The sequence below is a fragment of the Silene latifolia genome, chromosome 6 (genome assembly GCF_048544455.1).
Source record: "Silene latifolia isolate original U9 population chromosome 6, ASM4854445v1, whole genome shotgun sequence".
In the NCBI taxonomy this organism is placed as follows: domain Eukaryota; kingdom Viridiplantae; phylum Streptophyta; class Magnoliopsida; order Caryophyllales; family Caryophyllaceae; genus Silene; species Silene latifolia.
Genome location: NC_133531.1, coordinates 10,026,661 through 10,046,719, shown reverse-complemented (window position 1 = coordinate 10,046,719; position 20,059 = coordinate 10,026,661). Strand labels below are relative to the sequence as shown.

The window sequence follows — 20,059 nt, the reverse complement described above, 5'->3', positions numbered from 1 at the left end:
TTCGATAGGTAATGCCTACTGAAGAGAAATAAGGGAGAGAAGTAAATGATGAACACAAATTATTATATAAGACGTTCTTATATATAAAATTACCCAAATAATAAGAGTAACTCCAATGGCAACATGTAGCTTTTCTTTCCCCATTACTTTTCTAAGCAACATAGGTTTTGAGCTACATCGTCATCCAATGGTAAATTACAGTACAATGTAGCTTAGAATGCCCCACATGATATTAAATATTATATTTTAAATTATTTTCTTATTTTTTAGTTAATTACCTAAATCTATATCTATCTATCTATCTATCTATCTATCTATCTATATTAATAAAGGAAGCTTTTTTCGAGCGATTACAGAGAGTCCAATTTTGATGAAACACTTAAATAAAATAAATATTGTTAAATATAAATATATAAAATCCGTATAATACATTAAAGACCTCTAAAATAATTGTGTGCTTATTAAAGTGAGGAGTGTTTGTGTGTCAATGAAATTAAAGTTAATCAAGCAGAGCATATACTATATACCGATTAATGAATTTGACTACAATTAAAATCCACAATCCACTAAAACTGCCAAGTATATATTGATTGTTAATAGTGTTTGAGTTGTATTTGTGTTCTACATTGCATCACTATTAAAGAGAATTTATGTCATGCTTTGCTGTATGTGTCATATTTGTCTTTTTCTTTCACTTTTGTAGTTTCTTTTCTATGTTATTATGCATTATTCATCGTGTGATTGACTTCTTTAAATTAGTACGGAGTATCCTATAAAACATAATTGTCTGTTCAATAATACTATTTATCACAAATTTAACTTTTTGTTGTTTTCTTACGCAGGTGTTTTGCACGCTTTGGATTTGAAACGGACTCTACTAAAGTATGTTGGATTCATCATATTTGCAACCCTCGGTATATGTCGTGTTATTTCAAGGTAGATTTTTGAATATATTTATACAGTAGTTATTGTGTAAGACTGTCTAGCTATACTATAATTTGTGATATTCATAGCGTTTTGTAATTGCGTTTCCATAATATCATGATTTCGAATGGTATGTAGAAGAGTAATATGTAACTCCAAGTATCTTTTTCGTTCTTTTGGTTAGATGAAGGGATGTGCATTCATCTTATTAAAGATATTGATGAAGCATAATTGAAGTCGGTATCTAAAGTATACCCTACTACGTAATTTAAAGACATGTTTTCGAAACATCTATTACAAACAAGTTTGTAAACCGTTCTCTTTATTTCCATCTAAGAAACCAGTTTAGACGAAGGGTTCTCTAATCTTTTATTAATCGTGTTGAATATTTAATCAGGAAGGGCACCAAAACTATATGCACATTGGAAGACGGTTTCGTGTTCAACCCTTTTCTAAAGAGTGTCATATATATTTGCTTGAATTTGTAGTAGTTAATCAGCATTTGAGATTGATTTTTTCTTTTCTTAGCTAGCGTACAAATAAAATAGTCTTTATTATCACATTATTATTTCAAGGCTATATATATACTATGTTCATGAATCATGTGCATGTAATCTGGTTTGTTTGTAGGTACAAATTTGAAATAGGGTTCTTTCTAGGTTCCATATCACGTTCAGACTACATTTGTAAGAGTCAAAATCCTCTCTTTTCTCAAAAGAAATGGAGAGGCCATTTCCTTTCGACGGACGAGATTGTATTCTATCAACATCGAACGGTTTACGTTTTATGCATAAAAATATGAGGTTAATAGAGTATAGAGGGGATAATAATATTAAATGGGGTTTTGAGAAAAATGGAGAGAGGAAATATAGAGGATCCTAATTGCATTTATAAATACAATAACAAATTTCTATGTTGGCACAAAATGAATTGAAACAGAGTACTCCAGAGAGACGGTCTCTCAATAGCGTTATTGAGAGACCTCTCACATGATGGGTGAGGGACCCACTAAATTTATTTATTTCCTCTTATGAATTGTGTTAGAGATGGAAGCTAAAAGTTTTCAAAAGATATTGAAGAGTTTAAATTTACTACGTTATACGTATGTGTTACATGTATGCCAGATACGATGTTATAGTTGTTGGCAAATACGGTGTTATAGTTGTTAGCAATACAGCATGCATACATTTTATTACAGTTTAAAAACCTCAACTCCATATCCTACTTAAAATACAAAACTATTTTATTATGAAGTACTCTTGTTCCAATTTTTTGTTTTATTTGATTAAAATACTCCTCGCAAATAATAAAAATGGTGATAAATAATTACGACGAAAGAAGTAGAATTTACTACTCTTAGCAAAAGTATTTTATTTACCTCCCCTGCTACTCTAAATGCAAACTCTATTATATTTAGTTCTCTATCCAACACTCTATTATTTGTTTATCGAAAGTGTGATATTTGAAATTTGATTCACTGATAAGCTTGACATGTAATTACGTACGAATAACACAAAAGGACATTCAATTATATTTTCCGTTTTAGCTTATTTCCTTTTCAAGACTCATGACACAATGGATTATATATATTCTACGACTGATCCAAGAAAACTATTGTTTATATACGACAAACTATCCGATTAAAATAGATTTTTAGTCTATAAGAGATTTTATAAAAAAGTGTTATAAGAAAATAATATTGAAGCAGTTAGTTTGCATAATTGCATAACCCGTAATATACCAATGAATCATAGATCATTAATGATCATTATCAAGCTGTGTTAAATGAGAATTTGTGATGGACGAAAGTTTGTCACTAAGTTGTTTACCCAAAAGATATCATTCAAATATTCATTCTATAGAAACTTACACTTAGGCCCGTGCATCGCACGGGCATTAAATCTAGTCTATATTAATAAAGGAAGCTTTTTTCGAGCGATTATAAAGTCTCCAACTTTTACGAACTACCTAAAATAAATTAAAATAAATTATTAAATATAGAATATTCAATAAAAACTCAATAATAGTTGTTTGGTTGTTAGTAGATCACCGTATAAGCAATTGAGTACTACTGCAATCCTATGATTAACATACTTACGGTTATTGTTACCTTGTGTGTAAACATACGTCGGACCAATTCCAAGACAATTAGAACACTTATACATAATACACACATATAAATAGCATCTTTTTATCATGGATATCAAATGTGTTTCCATGATTCAAATATTTTCTTTTGGTTGTGTTATTTTACCATGTTCGTTTAGCCACATGTTATAGAACTTGTTTTTATGAGTAATTAATTATTAATGGTTATTGTTATACTTCGGATCGTATCGTATTCACTAACAAGGGTTATTGTATGTATATGATGCAGGTTAATGATACATTGTGTCGAGAACATAATGAAGAATGAAGCCTTTGTTCACCATCGGCCTACCCCATAAACTAAGCCCAATGACGCATCCTCGTGCCAAATTCGAACCACCAATTGCAACAAACACAATGGTCTTCTTCAGCCTCACTCCATTGGGTTCATTATGTCGCTCATTAGATTGATCCCCATGAAATTCATTTGCCTACAACTGGGTTGGTTAAGCCGCTAAAATTAGTATGGATGAGGTTTGAAGAGACAAGTGAAGACTTTGTTATCATATATATAAGATGAATAAGATAAGGTAAAAGATCTATGATTTAAATTTGTTTATACGTACTTTGTAATGTTAACATGTAGATCTTAATTCTGCATTTGTTCATATAATTTATAAAGTTTATATTGCCTTAGATTTGTTTTTATGATTGTTAATATGAAAACTCAGTGGAGATCAGGCCTCCTTCCCGCATAACTAAGATCCTCCTGTGCGTAAAAGCATCTTAATTGTTTTTCTTGAGGCATGCATGCATGTATCCCTTTGTTCAATATTTTGGTTTATATTTTCTTTGGATTTTTTGTCTTCATGGATTAAAGATTTAAATGATAAAGTTGATGGTTTTTTTGTCTTCATGGATTAATCCTTCCAAAATTTGATTAATTTCGAGGAAATTGCTGGTTATTTTCCAACACTATGCACCTATTTCAAACTTCTATTAGGCATATAACTATATACAGTAACTATTTGCATGTGTAAAATGCGAGAACAATATTCCGTGTTTGATCGAACACATAACTGTGTAATTGGTGTGTAACGACCAATCATAAATAAGTACTCCGTATTTTAAAAAAAAAAACCGTTTCGACCATAAATTTGAATTAATGTTGACGATCTTAAGTTCGATCAAAAAAAAAAAAAAAAAAACTATAATCTTAAGGTTTCAATTGAAATGATCGATCTTAAGTTCGAATCTTAGGATCCTCCAAAAATCTCATAAAGTAAAATTTTAATATATGGTATGAGAGGACATGTGCATAATTCATTTTTAAGCTAAAATGCGTTCGAGTGGAGGCTTGTTAAGGTATAAGAATCACTAACCGATCGTCAACCATCAGCCTAAAGTTTTAAATGATATGACCAGTCTTTTCACATACAAGAGTATAGCGTAACTTGTGTGTATGTTTGTGTTATGGCTGATACAAAGACAATTTTAATGTTGACGAGATTTGAACTCAGACCATTAACACGATATCTAAGATACTTTACGTCTGTATTAACTAAACTAGTTGACATCTGTAATATAATGTAACTTTAAAACTATAAAAATATATAGAAGTGCTGAATTATTAAAGCACACAACTTTGAAACCTTTTGTCTTGAATTTCAAAGACCTAACATGCAAAGTTACAAACGTATATTCAGTTTTTGTTACTTGGAGGATTCTTAGTAGTAGGTATCTATTCTTTGAGAATATTGTGACAAGAATCCACATTTTACAATTAAGATGTATGTACTCGTATGTTGTAGGAGATTTCAAGTCTATCCTCCCCAACTAGGATTATTATTTATCTTATTTTATTTATCTATAATTGTGTGTTTAAAATAATATTGACTGCTCTTAAAGTGCTATTAAAAGCACATCATATAACAAAAAATCAGATTAAATAATGAAATAAAGTATTGAGAGGTTGGAATCTAAACACTCACCTGCTATATTCCCTACTAATTAAAGCGTATTTAATGGTAATTAGTCTGTGGTCCTAGGATTTAGTATAGTAATTTAGTTGAATTATTAGTAATCTGTACTTTATTATTTGTGACATACGAGTATAAACATGCATTTAATTAGTTGTATGATTAGTAGGAGTAAGAACTTTAGCATTATTGTTGTATTCACAGATAGGTGGTTAAATAAGAGATGTAGGAGTCTCTAGGAGACATGAAAGTATTGTTATTCAATAAGATAGGGGGTATTTGTGTATTTCTTATGTTCCTATCTACAAATCCAGTTTGTGACCGAAGTCCCGTTGCATCTAATATATCAGTTTTTCTAATGTGTGCTCTAAGAGCACGCATTAATTGCTTACTACTTACATGAAAGCGTGGTTTTCTTAAATTATTTTGTATTGAGAGTATTGAGAACTTACAAATTAACTTAAGAGAGTGTTTGGCAACAAGAATTTAATTTAAAATGCCTCATTTTTAATTTAACAAAGTGAAATAAAGATTTGGAAATGAGGGGTTTATTTTAGCTTTACTTGGATTTGGTAGGGATTTGGAAATGCAAATTTAATAGGTTTGCCAAACATGTAAATTGGTCCAAATCTGAATTTGAGAATACAATCTTTGTTCCCAAACACACCGTAATTATATTTAGCTGTATTTTGAATTTAACTGTAAAATCAACAATTTCTAATGTGTGGTTGGAAATTGCACCCAAAAAAAAGTATGGTAGGAAAAAGTAGAAAAGAGAAAATTTAACATTTTAGCTTGAATCAGTTTAATTGATACTTCGTACTTTTTTTCCAAAAAAATTTTATTTATAAAAAAGAGTTTTTCTAACATGTGCCCTTAGGGACACATGTTAATAAGTTAATTATAGAAACTTTGTTGAGAATAAATCATGAAAAATAGATGTACAAACTCACATTTACCATAATTAGTGAAATATTTTCAACAAACTTTCTATAATTAACTTATTAATATTTGCCCTTAGGGCACATGTTAGAAAATCCGTTTATATAATCATAAAATAACTTCCAAAATTAAGGCCCAGGTTATTAACTAAAGTATTTTAGGCGGGAAAACTCCAAGCTTTTTTCTATGGGGTGTTTGGTAAACAATAGATTTATGAATTTTCAGCATATTCAAGGCTAATCATTTAGTATAGAGAGGATTAGTTTCGAAGTCAACTAATTTCGTTCGTAAAGTCATGACATCCCTAGTTATGAGAGGTGGTGTTCATGACCTGAGTTCAGAACCTGTCGGCATCAAAAATCAACCTTTATTGAAAAAATTCTTTTAAGACTCGTTCTTTATCTGCCCAGTCATTTATTTATCTTTAATTAAAATACCCCTTACAACGAATATAAAAGGTAAACAATTGATATTTTAAGACCTGAGTTGTTAATGAATCTGTCGGCATCAAAATTCTTTCAAGACCTGAGTTGTTAATGAATCGGTTTCAGACTTCCATGCCACCTTTTGAGATTGTCATATATGGAATTTCCCATGCGGGATTGGGCTTACAGACATAAACGGGCTCGCGAAAACTGATATTCGTTCATAACGAGATGATGACTATATGGCCCATGTTTTTTTTTTAAGTTTACAAGGACCTTATTATGCCCAGTTAATTGGGCTTCGAAAAGCCTAAAATGAAGTTGCATGCTGAGTTTTTGGGTAAGTAAAATCGGATATTCGATACTTTCTGCGGTCTAATCCTATCTTTAAATTTGACTTTTTACGGTTTTTAGAACAATACTTTGATCATAATTTTCTCGATATGTACAGTACTACTTTTGTTGAAGATATAATTTTATGAAAAGTTTTTTGATAATAAATGCAAATACGTTAATGTCATATTGTACGTTATTTAAGAAGAGAGAAGTAATGATGAAGAGAAATAAGGGAGAGAATATGCAAATATTCGATTGGTAATGACTAATGACTAATGAAGAGAAATAAGGGAGAGAAGTAAATGATGAACACAAATTATTATATACGACATTCTTATAAATAAGGGAGACGTGCTTGGGGTTGAGGTGTTATGTGACACCCTTAAAAAAAAACGTTAATTAAACACGTAAATTCTACAGAAAAACTGACAGGATATGTTTGTAATTGGTTCAACTAGATAAAACCTGTAATTTTTAAAACTTTCCTAAACCATTCACAAACATTTCCAACTTAAGAGTGCCCAAAACCTGCAAATGCTAACAAACTAATTTACATAACATAACTAATGACGCGGGGATATAGTGATACAAACCAAATTAGAAGAGGGAGACATATGTCCCTTCAAAATATATACACAACCAAAAGTTAAAGGTTTCTACAAATTATAACCAAACTAAGTCCAAAGTTCTCTTGCTCACTAGCTCGCCCGTGTACCCCAACTAAGCATCATCAACCTGTCAATCGCATTTTATACAAACACGAATGCCACAATTCAGTGGGGAGTAACTTAGAGTCCTCCCAGCCACGAAATGTCATATTTAATGTAACATGTAGTGTAACATGTAAACAATATGATAAACAATTTAATTATCAAGTATTCTAACCTATGACCCCTAAACTGACCAAATTAAACTATCATGTGAAACATATAACAAATAGTAATCCAAACTTTATCAATTGTAACCGGCTTACATCTCACCTATTACAATTCATAAAATCACCATACAAGAAAGGACAATATATCAAAGACAGGCATAAGTTCTTAGCACCGTCAATAGTCACTCTGTAACTCGAGTCTATACCACGAGGTAGGGAAGGTAATCGAACCGGTATCTTGGCTCAGAGGTTCTATCAAAACTGTAACGCCCCGTAATTTTGGACCGTTATTATTTTGCGAAAGTAATTTATTAATCAAATAAAATTTGATATTAATGTATTTGAAGTAATAATAATTCAAAGAAATATAATTTTATTATATTTTGAAGAAAAGTATTTATTTTGATAGTTTCGAAATGGTTAAAAATAGTTTAAACCGTGTAAAAATCTTTTAATTCGAAATAAGGGCATATTGGGGAAAAATGACAACTCTTCTGAAAATTGGGCAAACGATTTTGGAAATGGGTCGTATGAGTATTCAATTTTCTTGTAGTCTCGTGTTTAAGAACTTTGGTCTTGTCGGAATTTGTGTTTGACAAACGGTTCTAATTATTATCGAAACGAGCCAAAACCGACTCGTACCTTTCCTTCCCTTTCACGCGGCACACCCCCTTCCCCTTCCTTTTTTCTGTTTTTTCTTACCAAACACACCTCCTTCTTCATTCTTCATTTAAACACCATTTTTATACAAAATCCAAGCTATTTTCGCCATAACTCACTCGTTTCTAGTCGGATTTTCGCATAATTTATATTTTCGGAATCCTCTCTTCAAGATCTACATCCTGGTATATTTTAATTTCAGTTTTCTTGATGTTGATTTAAGACGAATTTGGGCAAAATTTCGGTTTTTATGCTTATTTTTGTGTTTTTATTGTTTATTTAGGTGAAGATTTGGAAGACGAGTTTGGGGACTCGTATATAGTCGAAGATAGTGGTTAGTTGGCAGATTAGGGTTGGTATTCAAGGTGCTAATTGCTCATTTTCTAGCTTAAGGTAACATATTTCGAGTTACTCGACGAATAATCGTCACATTCTTTACTTTTTGTATGTTTTTGTGATTTTTGTTTGAGTAGTTAATTTTCACATGATAAAATGGGTTGCATGCATGTCTTTTGTTAGTTTTAGTACTCATATTAGTATAGAAATGGAATGGGAACGATTAAGTAATGCTTAAAACGGAATTAAAATGAACAAAAACGGAAAAATGGAGGATTGGGGATGGCGGCGGCAAGAGTTCAAAGAGCCGACAGGCCCGTGCGGGCCCACGGCTGGCCCGGTCGCCCGTTGCTTGTTTCGCGGTTTTTCATGCAATATTTGTCATTTTGGGTTCATTAATGTTATAGTTAGTATAAGTTACATATGAGTACACTTTTGAATTGAATCATATTAGTAGTAAAAATTATGTTAATGGTAAAAATTATGTTTATATTGGTAGTTGCACATGTTAGGGTAGATTATAAAATGAAATTGTAATGATTAGGCTCAAAATGAATTTTATAGCGATAATTGTAATGTTTTGATGATTGTGCCGAAAACTGAGCCTTAGTCCCTTTGACTGATTCGATGTCAGTTAATTGAGTGATTGGTCAGCCGCAATTTAACTCGTACATGTCGCAGGGCTGGGGTTGCGGGTAAAAATTCGGTTGGATGAAATTTTGTATGAATTGGATAAACGGCCTTTTTCTTGTTTTAGGCCATTTATTATATTTTTATTTCACATGTGTAGTTAATTGATTTGAGTAGCTTCTTATATTGTAGAAACGGCCCTAGATTCCCTGAAACCTTTAATATTGTTAAAATTGCTAGAATTGGAATGGGTATTGAATATTTCTTGCAGGTTGTTGTGTTTGTCATAGATAGGTCTTTATAGTCTTTGACGAGTATATGTTCACTGCTTAATAGCCTTTGTGTTCCTGACTTGGTGGGATTATATCCAAGTTGGGGCATGACCCCGTTACTTATTTTGATAGTAAGTGGTGGAAACTTAAGTACTAGCCAACCCTTTGGTGGACTCCTTAGGGTACTCACTTTGTTTTAGAAAAATTGTGGGTCTTGGGTGCGGTGGTGTGTATCCGCATGTCTAGGTCTGCTTAGATTTTAGGCTAGGGTTGTGTTGTGTCTTGGCCATGTTTTGATAGAACCTCGAGCCAAGATACCGGTTCGATTACCTTCCCTACCTCGTGGTATAGACTCGAGGATTCTGAGTGACTATTGACCGTACTAAGAACTTATGCCTGTCTTTGATATATTGCCCTTTCTTGTATGGTGATTTTATGAATTGTAATAGGTGAGATGTAAGCCGGTTACAATTGATAAAGTTTGGATTACTGCTTGTTATATGTTTCACATGATAGTTTAATTTGGTCAGTTTAGTATTCATATGTTAGAAATACTGGATAGTTAGATTATTTATCATGTGGTTTACATGTTCCATTACATGTTACATTAAAAATGACATTTCGTGGCTGGGAGGACTCGAAGTTACTCCCCACTGAATTGTGGCTTTCGTATTTGTATAAAATGCGATTGACAGGTTGATGATGCTTAGATGGGGTACACAGACGAGCTAGTGAGCAAAAGAACCTTGGACTTAGTTTGGTTATTTTTGTAGTAAACCTTTATACTTTTGGTTATGTATATATTTTGAAGGGACATATGTCTCCCTCTTCTTCTTTGGTTTGTATCACTTTATTCTCGCAGCTTTAGCGTAGTTATGTAAATTAGTTGTTAGCATTTGCAGGTTTTGGCATCCTCCTCTTGGAAATGTTTGTGAATGGTTTAGAAAAGTTTTCAAAATTACAGGTTTTTGTCTAGTTGAACCAATTACAAACATATCCTGTCAGTTTTTCTGTAGAATTTATGCCTTTATCTTTTGTTAATTTTGAGGGTGTCACAAAAACATGGCCAAGACACAACACAACCCTAGCCTAAAATCTGCGCAGACCTAGACATGCGGATACACACCACCGCACCCAAGACCCACAATTTTTCTAAAACAAAGTGAGTACCCTAAGGAGTCCACCAAAGGGTTGTCTAGTACTTAAGCTGACCACTTACTATCAAAATAAGTAACGAGGTCATGCCCCAACTTGGATATAAACCCACCAAGTCAGGAACACAAAGGCTATTAAGCAGTGAACATATACTCGTCAGAGACTATAAAGACCTATCTATGACAAACACAACAACCTGCAAGAAGTATTCAATACCAATACCATTTCTAGCAATATTAACAATATTAAAGGTTTCAGGGAATCTAGGGCCGTTTCTACAATATAAGAAACTATTAAATTCAACCAACAACACATGTGAACTAAAAACTTAATAAATGGCCTAAAACAAGAAAAAGGCCGATTATCCAATTCATATAAAATTTCATCCAACCGAATTTTTACCCGCAACCCGATCTGCGACAGTGCGGGTTAAATTGCGGCTGACCAATCACACAATTGACTGACATCGATTCAATCAAAGGGACCAAGGATCAGTTTTCGGCATAATCATCCAAACATTACAATTATCGCTATAAAATTCATTTTGAGCCTATTCATTACAATTTCATTTTATAACCTATTCTAACATGTGTCAACTACCAAAATAAACATAATTTTTACCATCAACATAATTTTTACTACTAATATGATTCATTTCAAAAGATTACCCATTTGTTACTTATACTAATTATAACATTAATAAACCCGAAATGACAAATAATGCATGAAAAACCGCGAAACAAGCAACGGGCTGACCCGGGCCAACCGTGGGCCTGCCGTGGGCCTGCACGGGCCTGCTGGCCGCCACCCCCAACCCTCCATTTCTCCATTTTTGTTCGTTTAACATAAATGAAGCATCAATTAATCATTCCTATACTAATATGTTAACTTAAACTAACCAAAAGACATGAACTAGACCAGAAATTAACCCATATTATCATGTGACATAAACTGCTCAAATAAAAATCACCAAAATCATACAAAAAGCAAAGAATGTGACGATTATTCGTCGAGTAACTCGAAATATGTTACCTTAAGCTAGAAAATGAGCAATTAGCACCTTGAATACCAAACCCTAACATGCAACTAGCCACTATCTTCAACAATATACGAGTCTCCAAACTCGTCCTCTAAATCTTCACCTAAATAAACAATAAAAACACAATAATAAGTACCAAAAACCGAAATTTGCCCAAATTCGTCTTAAATCAACATCAAGAAAACTGAAATTAAAACATACAAGGATGTAGATCTCGAAGAGAGGATTCCGAAAATATAAATTTTGCGAAAAACCGACAAGAAACGAGTGAGTTATGGTGAAATTTGGCTTAGAAAGATAAGAAAATGGTGTTTTTGATTTGGGAATGATAAAGAATGTAAGAGGAGATGTGTTTGGTAAGAAAAATCAGAAAAAGGAAGGGGAAAGGGAGGTGACGCGGGAAAGGAAAGGAAAGGAGGAAGGGAGCGGGTTTAAGTCGGGATTTTCACGAGTCGGTTTTGGCTCGTTTCGATAATAATTAGAACCGTTTGTCAATTGCAAATTCCGACAAGACCAAAGTTCTTAAACACGAGATTACAAGAAAATTGAATACTCATACGACCCATTTCCAAAATCGTTTGCCCAATTTTCAATAGAGTTGTCATTTTTCCCCGATATGCCCTTATTTCGAAATAAAAAGTTTTTACACGGTTTAAACTATTTTTTAAACATTTCGAAACTATCAAAATAAATACTTTTCTTCAAAATATAATAAAATTATATTTCTTTGAATTATTATTACTTCAAATACATTAATATCAAATTTTACTTGATTAATAAATTACTTCCGCAAAATAATAATGGTCCGAAATTACGGGGTGTTACATGTTAATGGAGTGCGGGGTGCAGACCGAGGTGGTGGGAAAGGCAAATAAGAAATTTGAAGATTGGGAAAGTCACGTTTAAACTTACGACATATGGTAAGGAATTGACCAGGGTATTTGCAATATTGGCATCGACCTTTGAAGGGGGTTTGGGGCTCTGTTGTAGTAGCAGTTGCGGGTGTGGGAAGTAGGGGTGTTGTGGGAATTGACGAGAGTAGTTATGGTTAGAATTTGGACGAGATTGAGCGGCGAGAGCAGTCACAGGATAGGCTGTTTCAGGTGAAGGAGTGGTTTGCTTGATGGTGAGTTCATGATTGATTAATTTTTCATGAAGGGCATCGGAGGATATGGTGGTGTCGCGGGCTCGTATGGTGTCAATGACAGGTTGGTAAGTTTTGTCAAGGCCACGGAGAATTTTAGCAACGATATCTTCAGCATGCATAGGTTTGCCGAGAGCAGCAAGTTTGTCGGAGTAGGTTTTGAATTTGGTCATGTAATCGGATATAGATAGGCCGCCTTTGGAGAAGGAGTCAAGGGCATCCTTGACTTGAAGGATATGACCCCTCGATGGGTTAGCATACGTGTTGGCGATTGTAAGCCAGGTTTCACGTGAAGTAGTTGCGTTCGTGAGAAGGGAAGCTATGTTGGTAGGCAACGTGCCTGAAATTGCACCGAGTATAAGACGATCTTGGCGCTGCCAAGTGTGAAGGGCTAGATTTGGTTTGATTGTTTTTGTTGTTTCGTCGGTGGGGGTGGCGGGAGGAGCGGGATGTGTGCCATCCACGAATTTCAGAAGGTCGTATCCGAAGAGGATATTGGACTATTGTGTTTTCCAGTTGAAGTAGGTAAGAGGGGTGAGTTCTTTGCATTGGGATAAGTTGACATCGATGAAAGGGGTGTTGGGATCGTTTGGGTTCGGGATGAGTGTTCCATGGGGAGCCATGGCAGGGGAGGGGAGGGGACGGGTTATTGGGGATTCACTACTACAAATCCAGGCAACTACAACGCCCCTTTAACAACGATTATTCACGAAAATCACAATAGACGTTGTAGAATGTATGGCGCGAATTTTACTAAAATAAATTACAACGGGTATGGTTATAAAAACCGTTGTTATTAGTTTTAACAACGGGTCACCCATGCACAACCGTTGTTAATAATTTGGCGCAAAATTGGCGCAAATTTAGTGAAAAGTAATCACAACGGTTATTTTTGAAACCCGTTGTTAAAACTTATTTAACAACGGGTGTTTTTTACAACCGTTGTCAAAACATATTTCACAACGGTTGTTGTTTAATAACCGTTGTCAATACCTTCCATACTATAAACCACACAAACACAAGTCTGCTGCAGCCACAAAACACAAACCTTAATACACAAACACAAACCAAAGAAGAAATGACCAAACACAAACACAAAACACACACTTTCTCATCGTCTCTTTATCTCTTTCTCATCGTCGCTTTATCTTCTCGCCGTCACTGTTGATTTCATCGTCTCTTTACGTACGTTCTGTAATTATCAGGTTTGTTTCATCGTCATTATTTTATTGTTCTAATTATTTCATTTCAATGTATGTGTTTTTATCGACCATTAGGTTCCGTTCAAAGATCTGCTAATTATTTCATTTCCATGTATGTGTTTCTAATTATTTCATTTCCATCTTCTTTGGCGTCCTTGACGGATCGAGCATGTTTTAGCAGTTAGGGTTTGGAGAATATATTGAGATAATGGAAATGCATGTTAGTTGAGATAATGCAATGTATTTATACTAATGTGTGGGTTGAGTTGTTTTTTAATTAATATATATGTTAGGAAGTTGTGCCATATATGTTAGGAAGTTGTGCCATAATCGATCTTGATGACCGATAGATCTATGGAGTTGAAAAAATGGAAGCAAATCAAACAAGCATAACTCAACACTTTCAAAATGATCATTTCATTTAATTTTAAACCAAATACATTACAGCAATTATCAGAAATCAAAAGATGTATAATAAGCCGGAACAACCCCGGTTAAGCGTAAAAAGCGCTTCTCAACCTGCCACCAATCACGCCACTCTGGTATACCGCTAACTTCCGGGTCATTGGCTTCATATTTTGCAATAACAGATTGAATATATGCAAGGACACGACTTGCATGTGGAGATAAGGTTGGAAGAGTACAACTCAACATATCTCTGGCTGCAGCCAAGTTGCGAGTAACAGGCCGACTAGGGTATGAAGATGATGATGATGATGATGAGGCTTTGTTGACAAGCCGGACTGCTTCACGCCTCTTAATCCAATAATTCCGTTGATGTTCAAGGGATGCTTTGATTAATGGGTGTTGATCGGCGGGAAGCCCGGCGAGAACCTTCCCATCATCTTCAATCGTTTGTGTAAGCCATTCTTCGTTGTTGATAAAATTAGGGTTCATTGCCATGTTGTTTCAATTAATGAATGTTAGTAAAGGATGCTTTAATATGTTGGTAAAGGATGCTTTAATATTTATAGCTAGTAATATTTAATTTAATTTTTTTTTATTTTTTAAGAACAAACAACAACGGTTATTTACAAACAACCCGTTGTCTTTAGTTATAACAACGGTTTTGTATATTAAAACCCGTTGTTATAACTTTCCCCCCAAAATTGAGTCACACTTTCCACAACGGGTTTTTATATTTAAAACCGTTGTTAATAGTTTTAACACGGTTTCCCTAAGAAAACTAACCGTTGTTAAAACCTTCTACAACGGACGCTTTAACAACGTCCGCTTTTTTATATAACAACGGTTTTTGACCGTTGTTATAGCCTGTATCTGTAGTAGTGATTGAGGATGACCGGAAAAAAAGTGAAGGCAATTTGGGTAAGACGGAACTTACAAGCTCGATACCATGTTAGAAAAGCAAGAGATTTATTGTATTAATTCAATGAGGTACAATATTTATAATATTACAAATACAAGGATTATGGAAAACTAAATAACATATTTACCTAAACTATACAAGATATTAGGAAAGAAATAATTACAAGAAAGATAGAAAGAGTAGCGAGCAAGGCGACATAAGATACGGAAATATACTAGAACATTTTAATGATTAACACCCGGGAGGAAGGTGTTTGGCGAATAAAGGTGTTTCCCCTTAAAGACTAATTAAGGGGATTATGATAGTAGTTGTGATTGTCGGTGGAGAGATCGAGTCCTAGTCCTCTTTATTATTGAATTAAACCCTTATCTTTCTAGCTTGTTATTAGTGTTTAGTACTTGCATTAGGCTAGTAGTCATTTAGCTTAATTCATTAGTTAATCAGACCACCCCTCCCCTGCCTCTTCCCCAGATCCGACCACCCCCCTCGCCGACACACCCAGGGCCGGCGTCGTTCCCTGGTCCGACCACCTAGCACCATCAACCTCCAACCGCTTCAGGTACAGTCTTCCTCCTCTGATTTCGGATTTTCGGCGTAGAAATCACCGAGCCCACCCTACATCCACCGCGCCCTCGCTTACGGACCCTGCCATGACGACGCCCTCCCCTTCAGCCACCGTCGACGACGACGCTTGCACCCACAACCACCACAACTACCCCCTTCCACCACACAAACCCTAATTTTAAAAAATATTAATTCAATCGATTAAAAATTCAATTAAAAGAAGTATGTCAATGAAATTTATAATAAACCGTCACAATTACTTGAGATACATGCAAATTAATGTTCATAATCCTCAAATTATTAACAAATTGGTTAGGATTTGAGAAGGAGAGATGGAAGTTTTTTTTTAAAAAAATAAAAAAAAAAATTTAAAAAGCAAGGGTAGTGGTGGAAAAAAGAGGTAAAATGTGTTGGATTTAGTAAAATTACGTGTAGGATTTAGCAATTACGTTTCTTTTTTCGTCTATTCACAATACTCTCCTTATTTCCTTATTTGACAAAGTTTTATACTTATTTTTATCACCCCACCCAACAACAATACCCCACAATACTCATACTTTATCTTATTTTAACCACCTTACCCCACAACAATACTTATTTTAATCAATTTACTCCACAACAATACTTATTTTAATCACAGAATACATTTCCTCTCTCTAATCTCCTACCACACTACAATACTTTACCATATAATACTCTCCTCCTTTAATTCCCGTGCCCTCCATAAAAGGGGAGGGTTATTTAGAATAGGAGGGAGTATACAATTTCTCACTTATTATATTATTCTATAACTTTTCACTTCTTTTTGCATTTTTCACTAAAATTTTCCACTTCTATTTACATTACTCACTTTTTTTTTTCAAACTTACATTACTCACTTTGTAACCTACACTCTAAAACTTTCCACTCTTTTTTACATTTCTCCCTAGATAAACAAGTAAATAACCTCTCCCTCTATTTACATTTCTCACTTTTCACTCTATCACAAACTTTTTCTTCCTCCTTGTTTGGCCATAGCTCTATCGGATGTTTAATGTTGGTGTTCATGGACATAGTCGTCAGCGGCGAGAAGCTAAGTACCCTTCAAAGTGTGGCTAACTGTCCCTAGAGCTCATGGCAAGCTCACGCGCCATCCATCCACCCGATTTGTTACCCGGTTGGGTCGGGTGCTCGAACACAATACCAATTTCACCCTTATGAGGCTTGCACATGTTGGCCTTCACTCGGAACCAACAGTTGTTCATCGTGCCCTACAAACATAGGAAAGTAGCCGATTACAAAAAAAAATGTGATTTATTCGTAATAATTTACTATACAATTGTTTATTGGACTACAACCATCAGTTTAAGTTCTTGAATTAGAAGACATAGCCTCGATTAACAAACAAAGATAAAAAAAAAACGATCAAATACCATGAGATTCCAAATGAGTTTTTCGGGTTGAGTATTGAGTGTCTCGTCCCAAGCACGAACCGCGATCTCTTTAGCACCAAGCAAATCAAGTACTTCAACTTCTAAGGACCAGAAACACCAACACCAGTATTTGCCATGTTTACTTGGCTTCTCTTGGATGTCCAACTCGGCTACTTTCCATGTTTCTCCACTATCCATTGTTACTTCCACTCTTGTCACTTTCTTTCCTCCTCCTATTAATTAATTAACCGATTCATTACATTTGATTTTATTCGAAGTAAATAATAGTAAGACATTAATTTTAATAATATATACGAGTTACGAGTAGATGTTGACTCGTTATACTCAATTTTAATATCTTCTTCTCACATATACGCAATAATAGGGGGTGCATGGATGATAATGAGACGAGACAAACGAGCCAGCTCATGAGCTGCTTGGGCTCGGCTCATGCCCGACTTGGATCGAGAACTTAACGAGTCAAGTTGAGCTAACGTTGGCTCGGCTTGAAAAGTTCGCGAACAACTCGACATGTGTAATTAGATATAATCTTACTCTTATTTTATTTTTTTAAACAAAATTATCATGATTATATATTTTTATCACCGTATCAGATGTTGACACTGATTTGTCCACTATTTTTATCTATAATCTTCGAATCCAGTTATTGAAAATATCAAAAGAAAAAAAATGAAAAGTTAAGAATAATATACTTAGGCTCAAGTTGAGTTCGAGCTAGGGCTTAAGCTTGCAAACTTGATAATGAGTTCAATTGGGGTGAGCGCGCTCTAGATCGAATCTGTTAGAGTATAAAATCGATCTTGAAACTCCAACCAATCAGGTTAAACTTTTGGTTGGGAAGCTCGTTATCTCCCCTACGCAAGATTATCTTATGAAATTATGCAAATTAAGGTACCTCTCAAAATTAAGAATGCAACTTAAATCAAGAAGCAAATTAAAAGAAAACAAACCAGAGTAAGCATAACCCCTTAAGGTGTAGGGGTGTTGGGTAGTCCGCGCGTTAATGGGCAAGATCTCTTCGTGGCATGGTGTAGTTATCACTGAGTTGATGTTCAAGTCATTTATAATGTACTCCGGTTTATACCACCATTCTGCCATTTTTGTATACACAGTTACACACATATAAGTATGTAACCCTTATAATGTTGGCTCAACATCTTATTTGATTATAATACTCCTTTTTAGAACTAAACAATGGTGCGGGCCGAGCTGATCCGTTTCTCAGCTAGCCTGTGAGCCCACCACCCAGCTTGGCCCGCCACTTAGGTTGGCTCCGAGTTTCAGTTTTGAGAGTCTGACCCAATTGGCCCGCAAAAAAAAATCTAGAAAATGGTTGACTTGGCCCGCTCCCTCACAGGTCGGTCTCGGGTCAGGTTGACGTGAGTTGACCCGTGGACAACCCAACACGGCTCACATCCGTTCGACAAAATGTCCACATATTACCCCTCACATAAAGAATAAATAAAATAAACAAATGATTGAGACAGAAGAGATATATGAATATTTTACCTTCAGAATTAGCAAGTTCAGCATCTACATGAGATGGGAGAACTCGGTTCTCCCTGTAATAATAGTAATTATCAGACTCAGCAGTTGTCACGATAATTCTTTTCAACCACTTAACCATACGTCCACCAATAACTCCTGGAATAATCAACCGGATCGGAAACCCGTGATCTGGACTTAATTCTTCCCCATTTTGCTTGTATGCAAGAATAATGTCACGCGTAGGATCCAACGCGATCTCTCTTCGCAAACTTGTCCCATATTTAGACCCGCCCCCTTCAGGCAGGTCGTCAGCGCCCTCAAAACACACATTAAGGGCACCCTTCTCAGGATTCATTATACCACATCTCATAAGCACATCTTGCAAAGGGACTCCCCGCCATATCGATGTAGATATAGCGGCAGGACCCCAGTTGACCCCTATTATTGTTTCCTTAACCACGTTTTGTTCCTTTCTGCGATTCCCAGCACTTACCAAAGTGACTGGGAATTCGCGGAACTGGAACTCTTTAACCAACTGGTCCATGGTGAAACAGGTTGGTTTCTCAACCAACCCGGTCACCTCCACGGTCCAGTCTTCCCATGTAGCCTTAGGGACTGGACCGTGGTTCCTAACATAATGGAGTGGGACCGGGGTCAAAAACCCATGATGCATCAAACGGGTTAGCGGAGGCTCCGAATTGAAGGGATGTTCAATCCAATGATCCGCCGTCTCTTCCTCACGGTTGTCCAAAATGGGTTTGACCTCGTTCGGGCGCTTGACCTCAATTCCCTCGTGATCATAACATTGGTGGTTTTTTGACACAGTCATATTTCAGAATTATAAGTTTGATTGGAAAATAATGGGAAGGGTTGTGTGTGTAACTTATATAGGCGTGAAAATGTGTCTACCATGATTTTATTTGTATTGTTACGCTTTCGCTGACATAATTTCTTGCACAACAAACAAAACTTTCGATCATATATTATCGCTAGTTGACTTGTTAACGTCCAGGTTCAACCAGTGTGGTTGACCCAGTATTTAAGAAGAGAAATTATCATGCATATGTATACGTAGCCACTTTAGGGGTAGTAGGGGCCCTCATCTTCGCTGGCGTTAGAAAATTTCAAAATTTTTAATTCAAATTTTTGAATTTTTTCGAGTCCCTTAAAATATTACCCTTTCGTCCCCGTTAGCTAGCTTAAAATCTTGGCTCCGCCAGTAGGTTGGCACCTACACC

At 35.1% G+C, this 20,059-nt stretch overlaps 1 protein-coding gene and 1 long non-coding RNA gene across 2 annotated transcripts; one reads left to right on the top strand and one right to left on the bottom strand.

Annotated features, from left to right (window-relative positions):
* The first annotated feature begins 8,306 nt into the window (after positions 1-8,306).
* LOC141658567 (uncharacterized) lies at positions 8,307-10,371 on the top strand. The gene is made up of 3 exons (XR_012549301.1): positions 8,307-8,416; positions 8,515-8,624; positions 10,165-10,371. It is a non-coding gene; the product is annotated as an uncharacterized LOC141658567 (long non-coding RNA).
* Positions 10,372-16,832: 6,461 nt separating this feature from the next.
* On the bottom strand, positions 16,833-19,650 carry LOC141587503 (nitrate reductase [NADH]-like). The gene is made up of 4 exons (XM_074408985.1): positions 18,843-19,650; positions 18,284-18,424; positions 17,313-17,545; positions 16,833-17,150 (listed from the first exon to the last, which is right to left on the bottom strand). The coding sequence occupies exons 1-4, from the start codon at positions 19,648-19,650 to the stop codon at positions 16,995-16,997; spliced, it is 1,338 nt and encodes a 445-aa protein (XP_074265086.1). The 3' UTR covers positions 16,833-16,994.
* Positions 19,651-20,059: the final 409 nt, after the last annotated feature.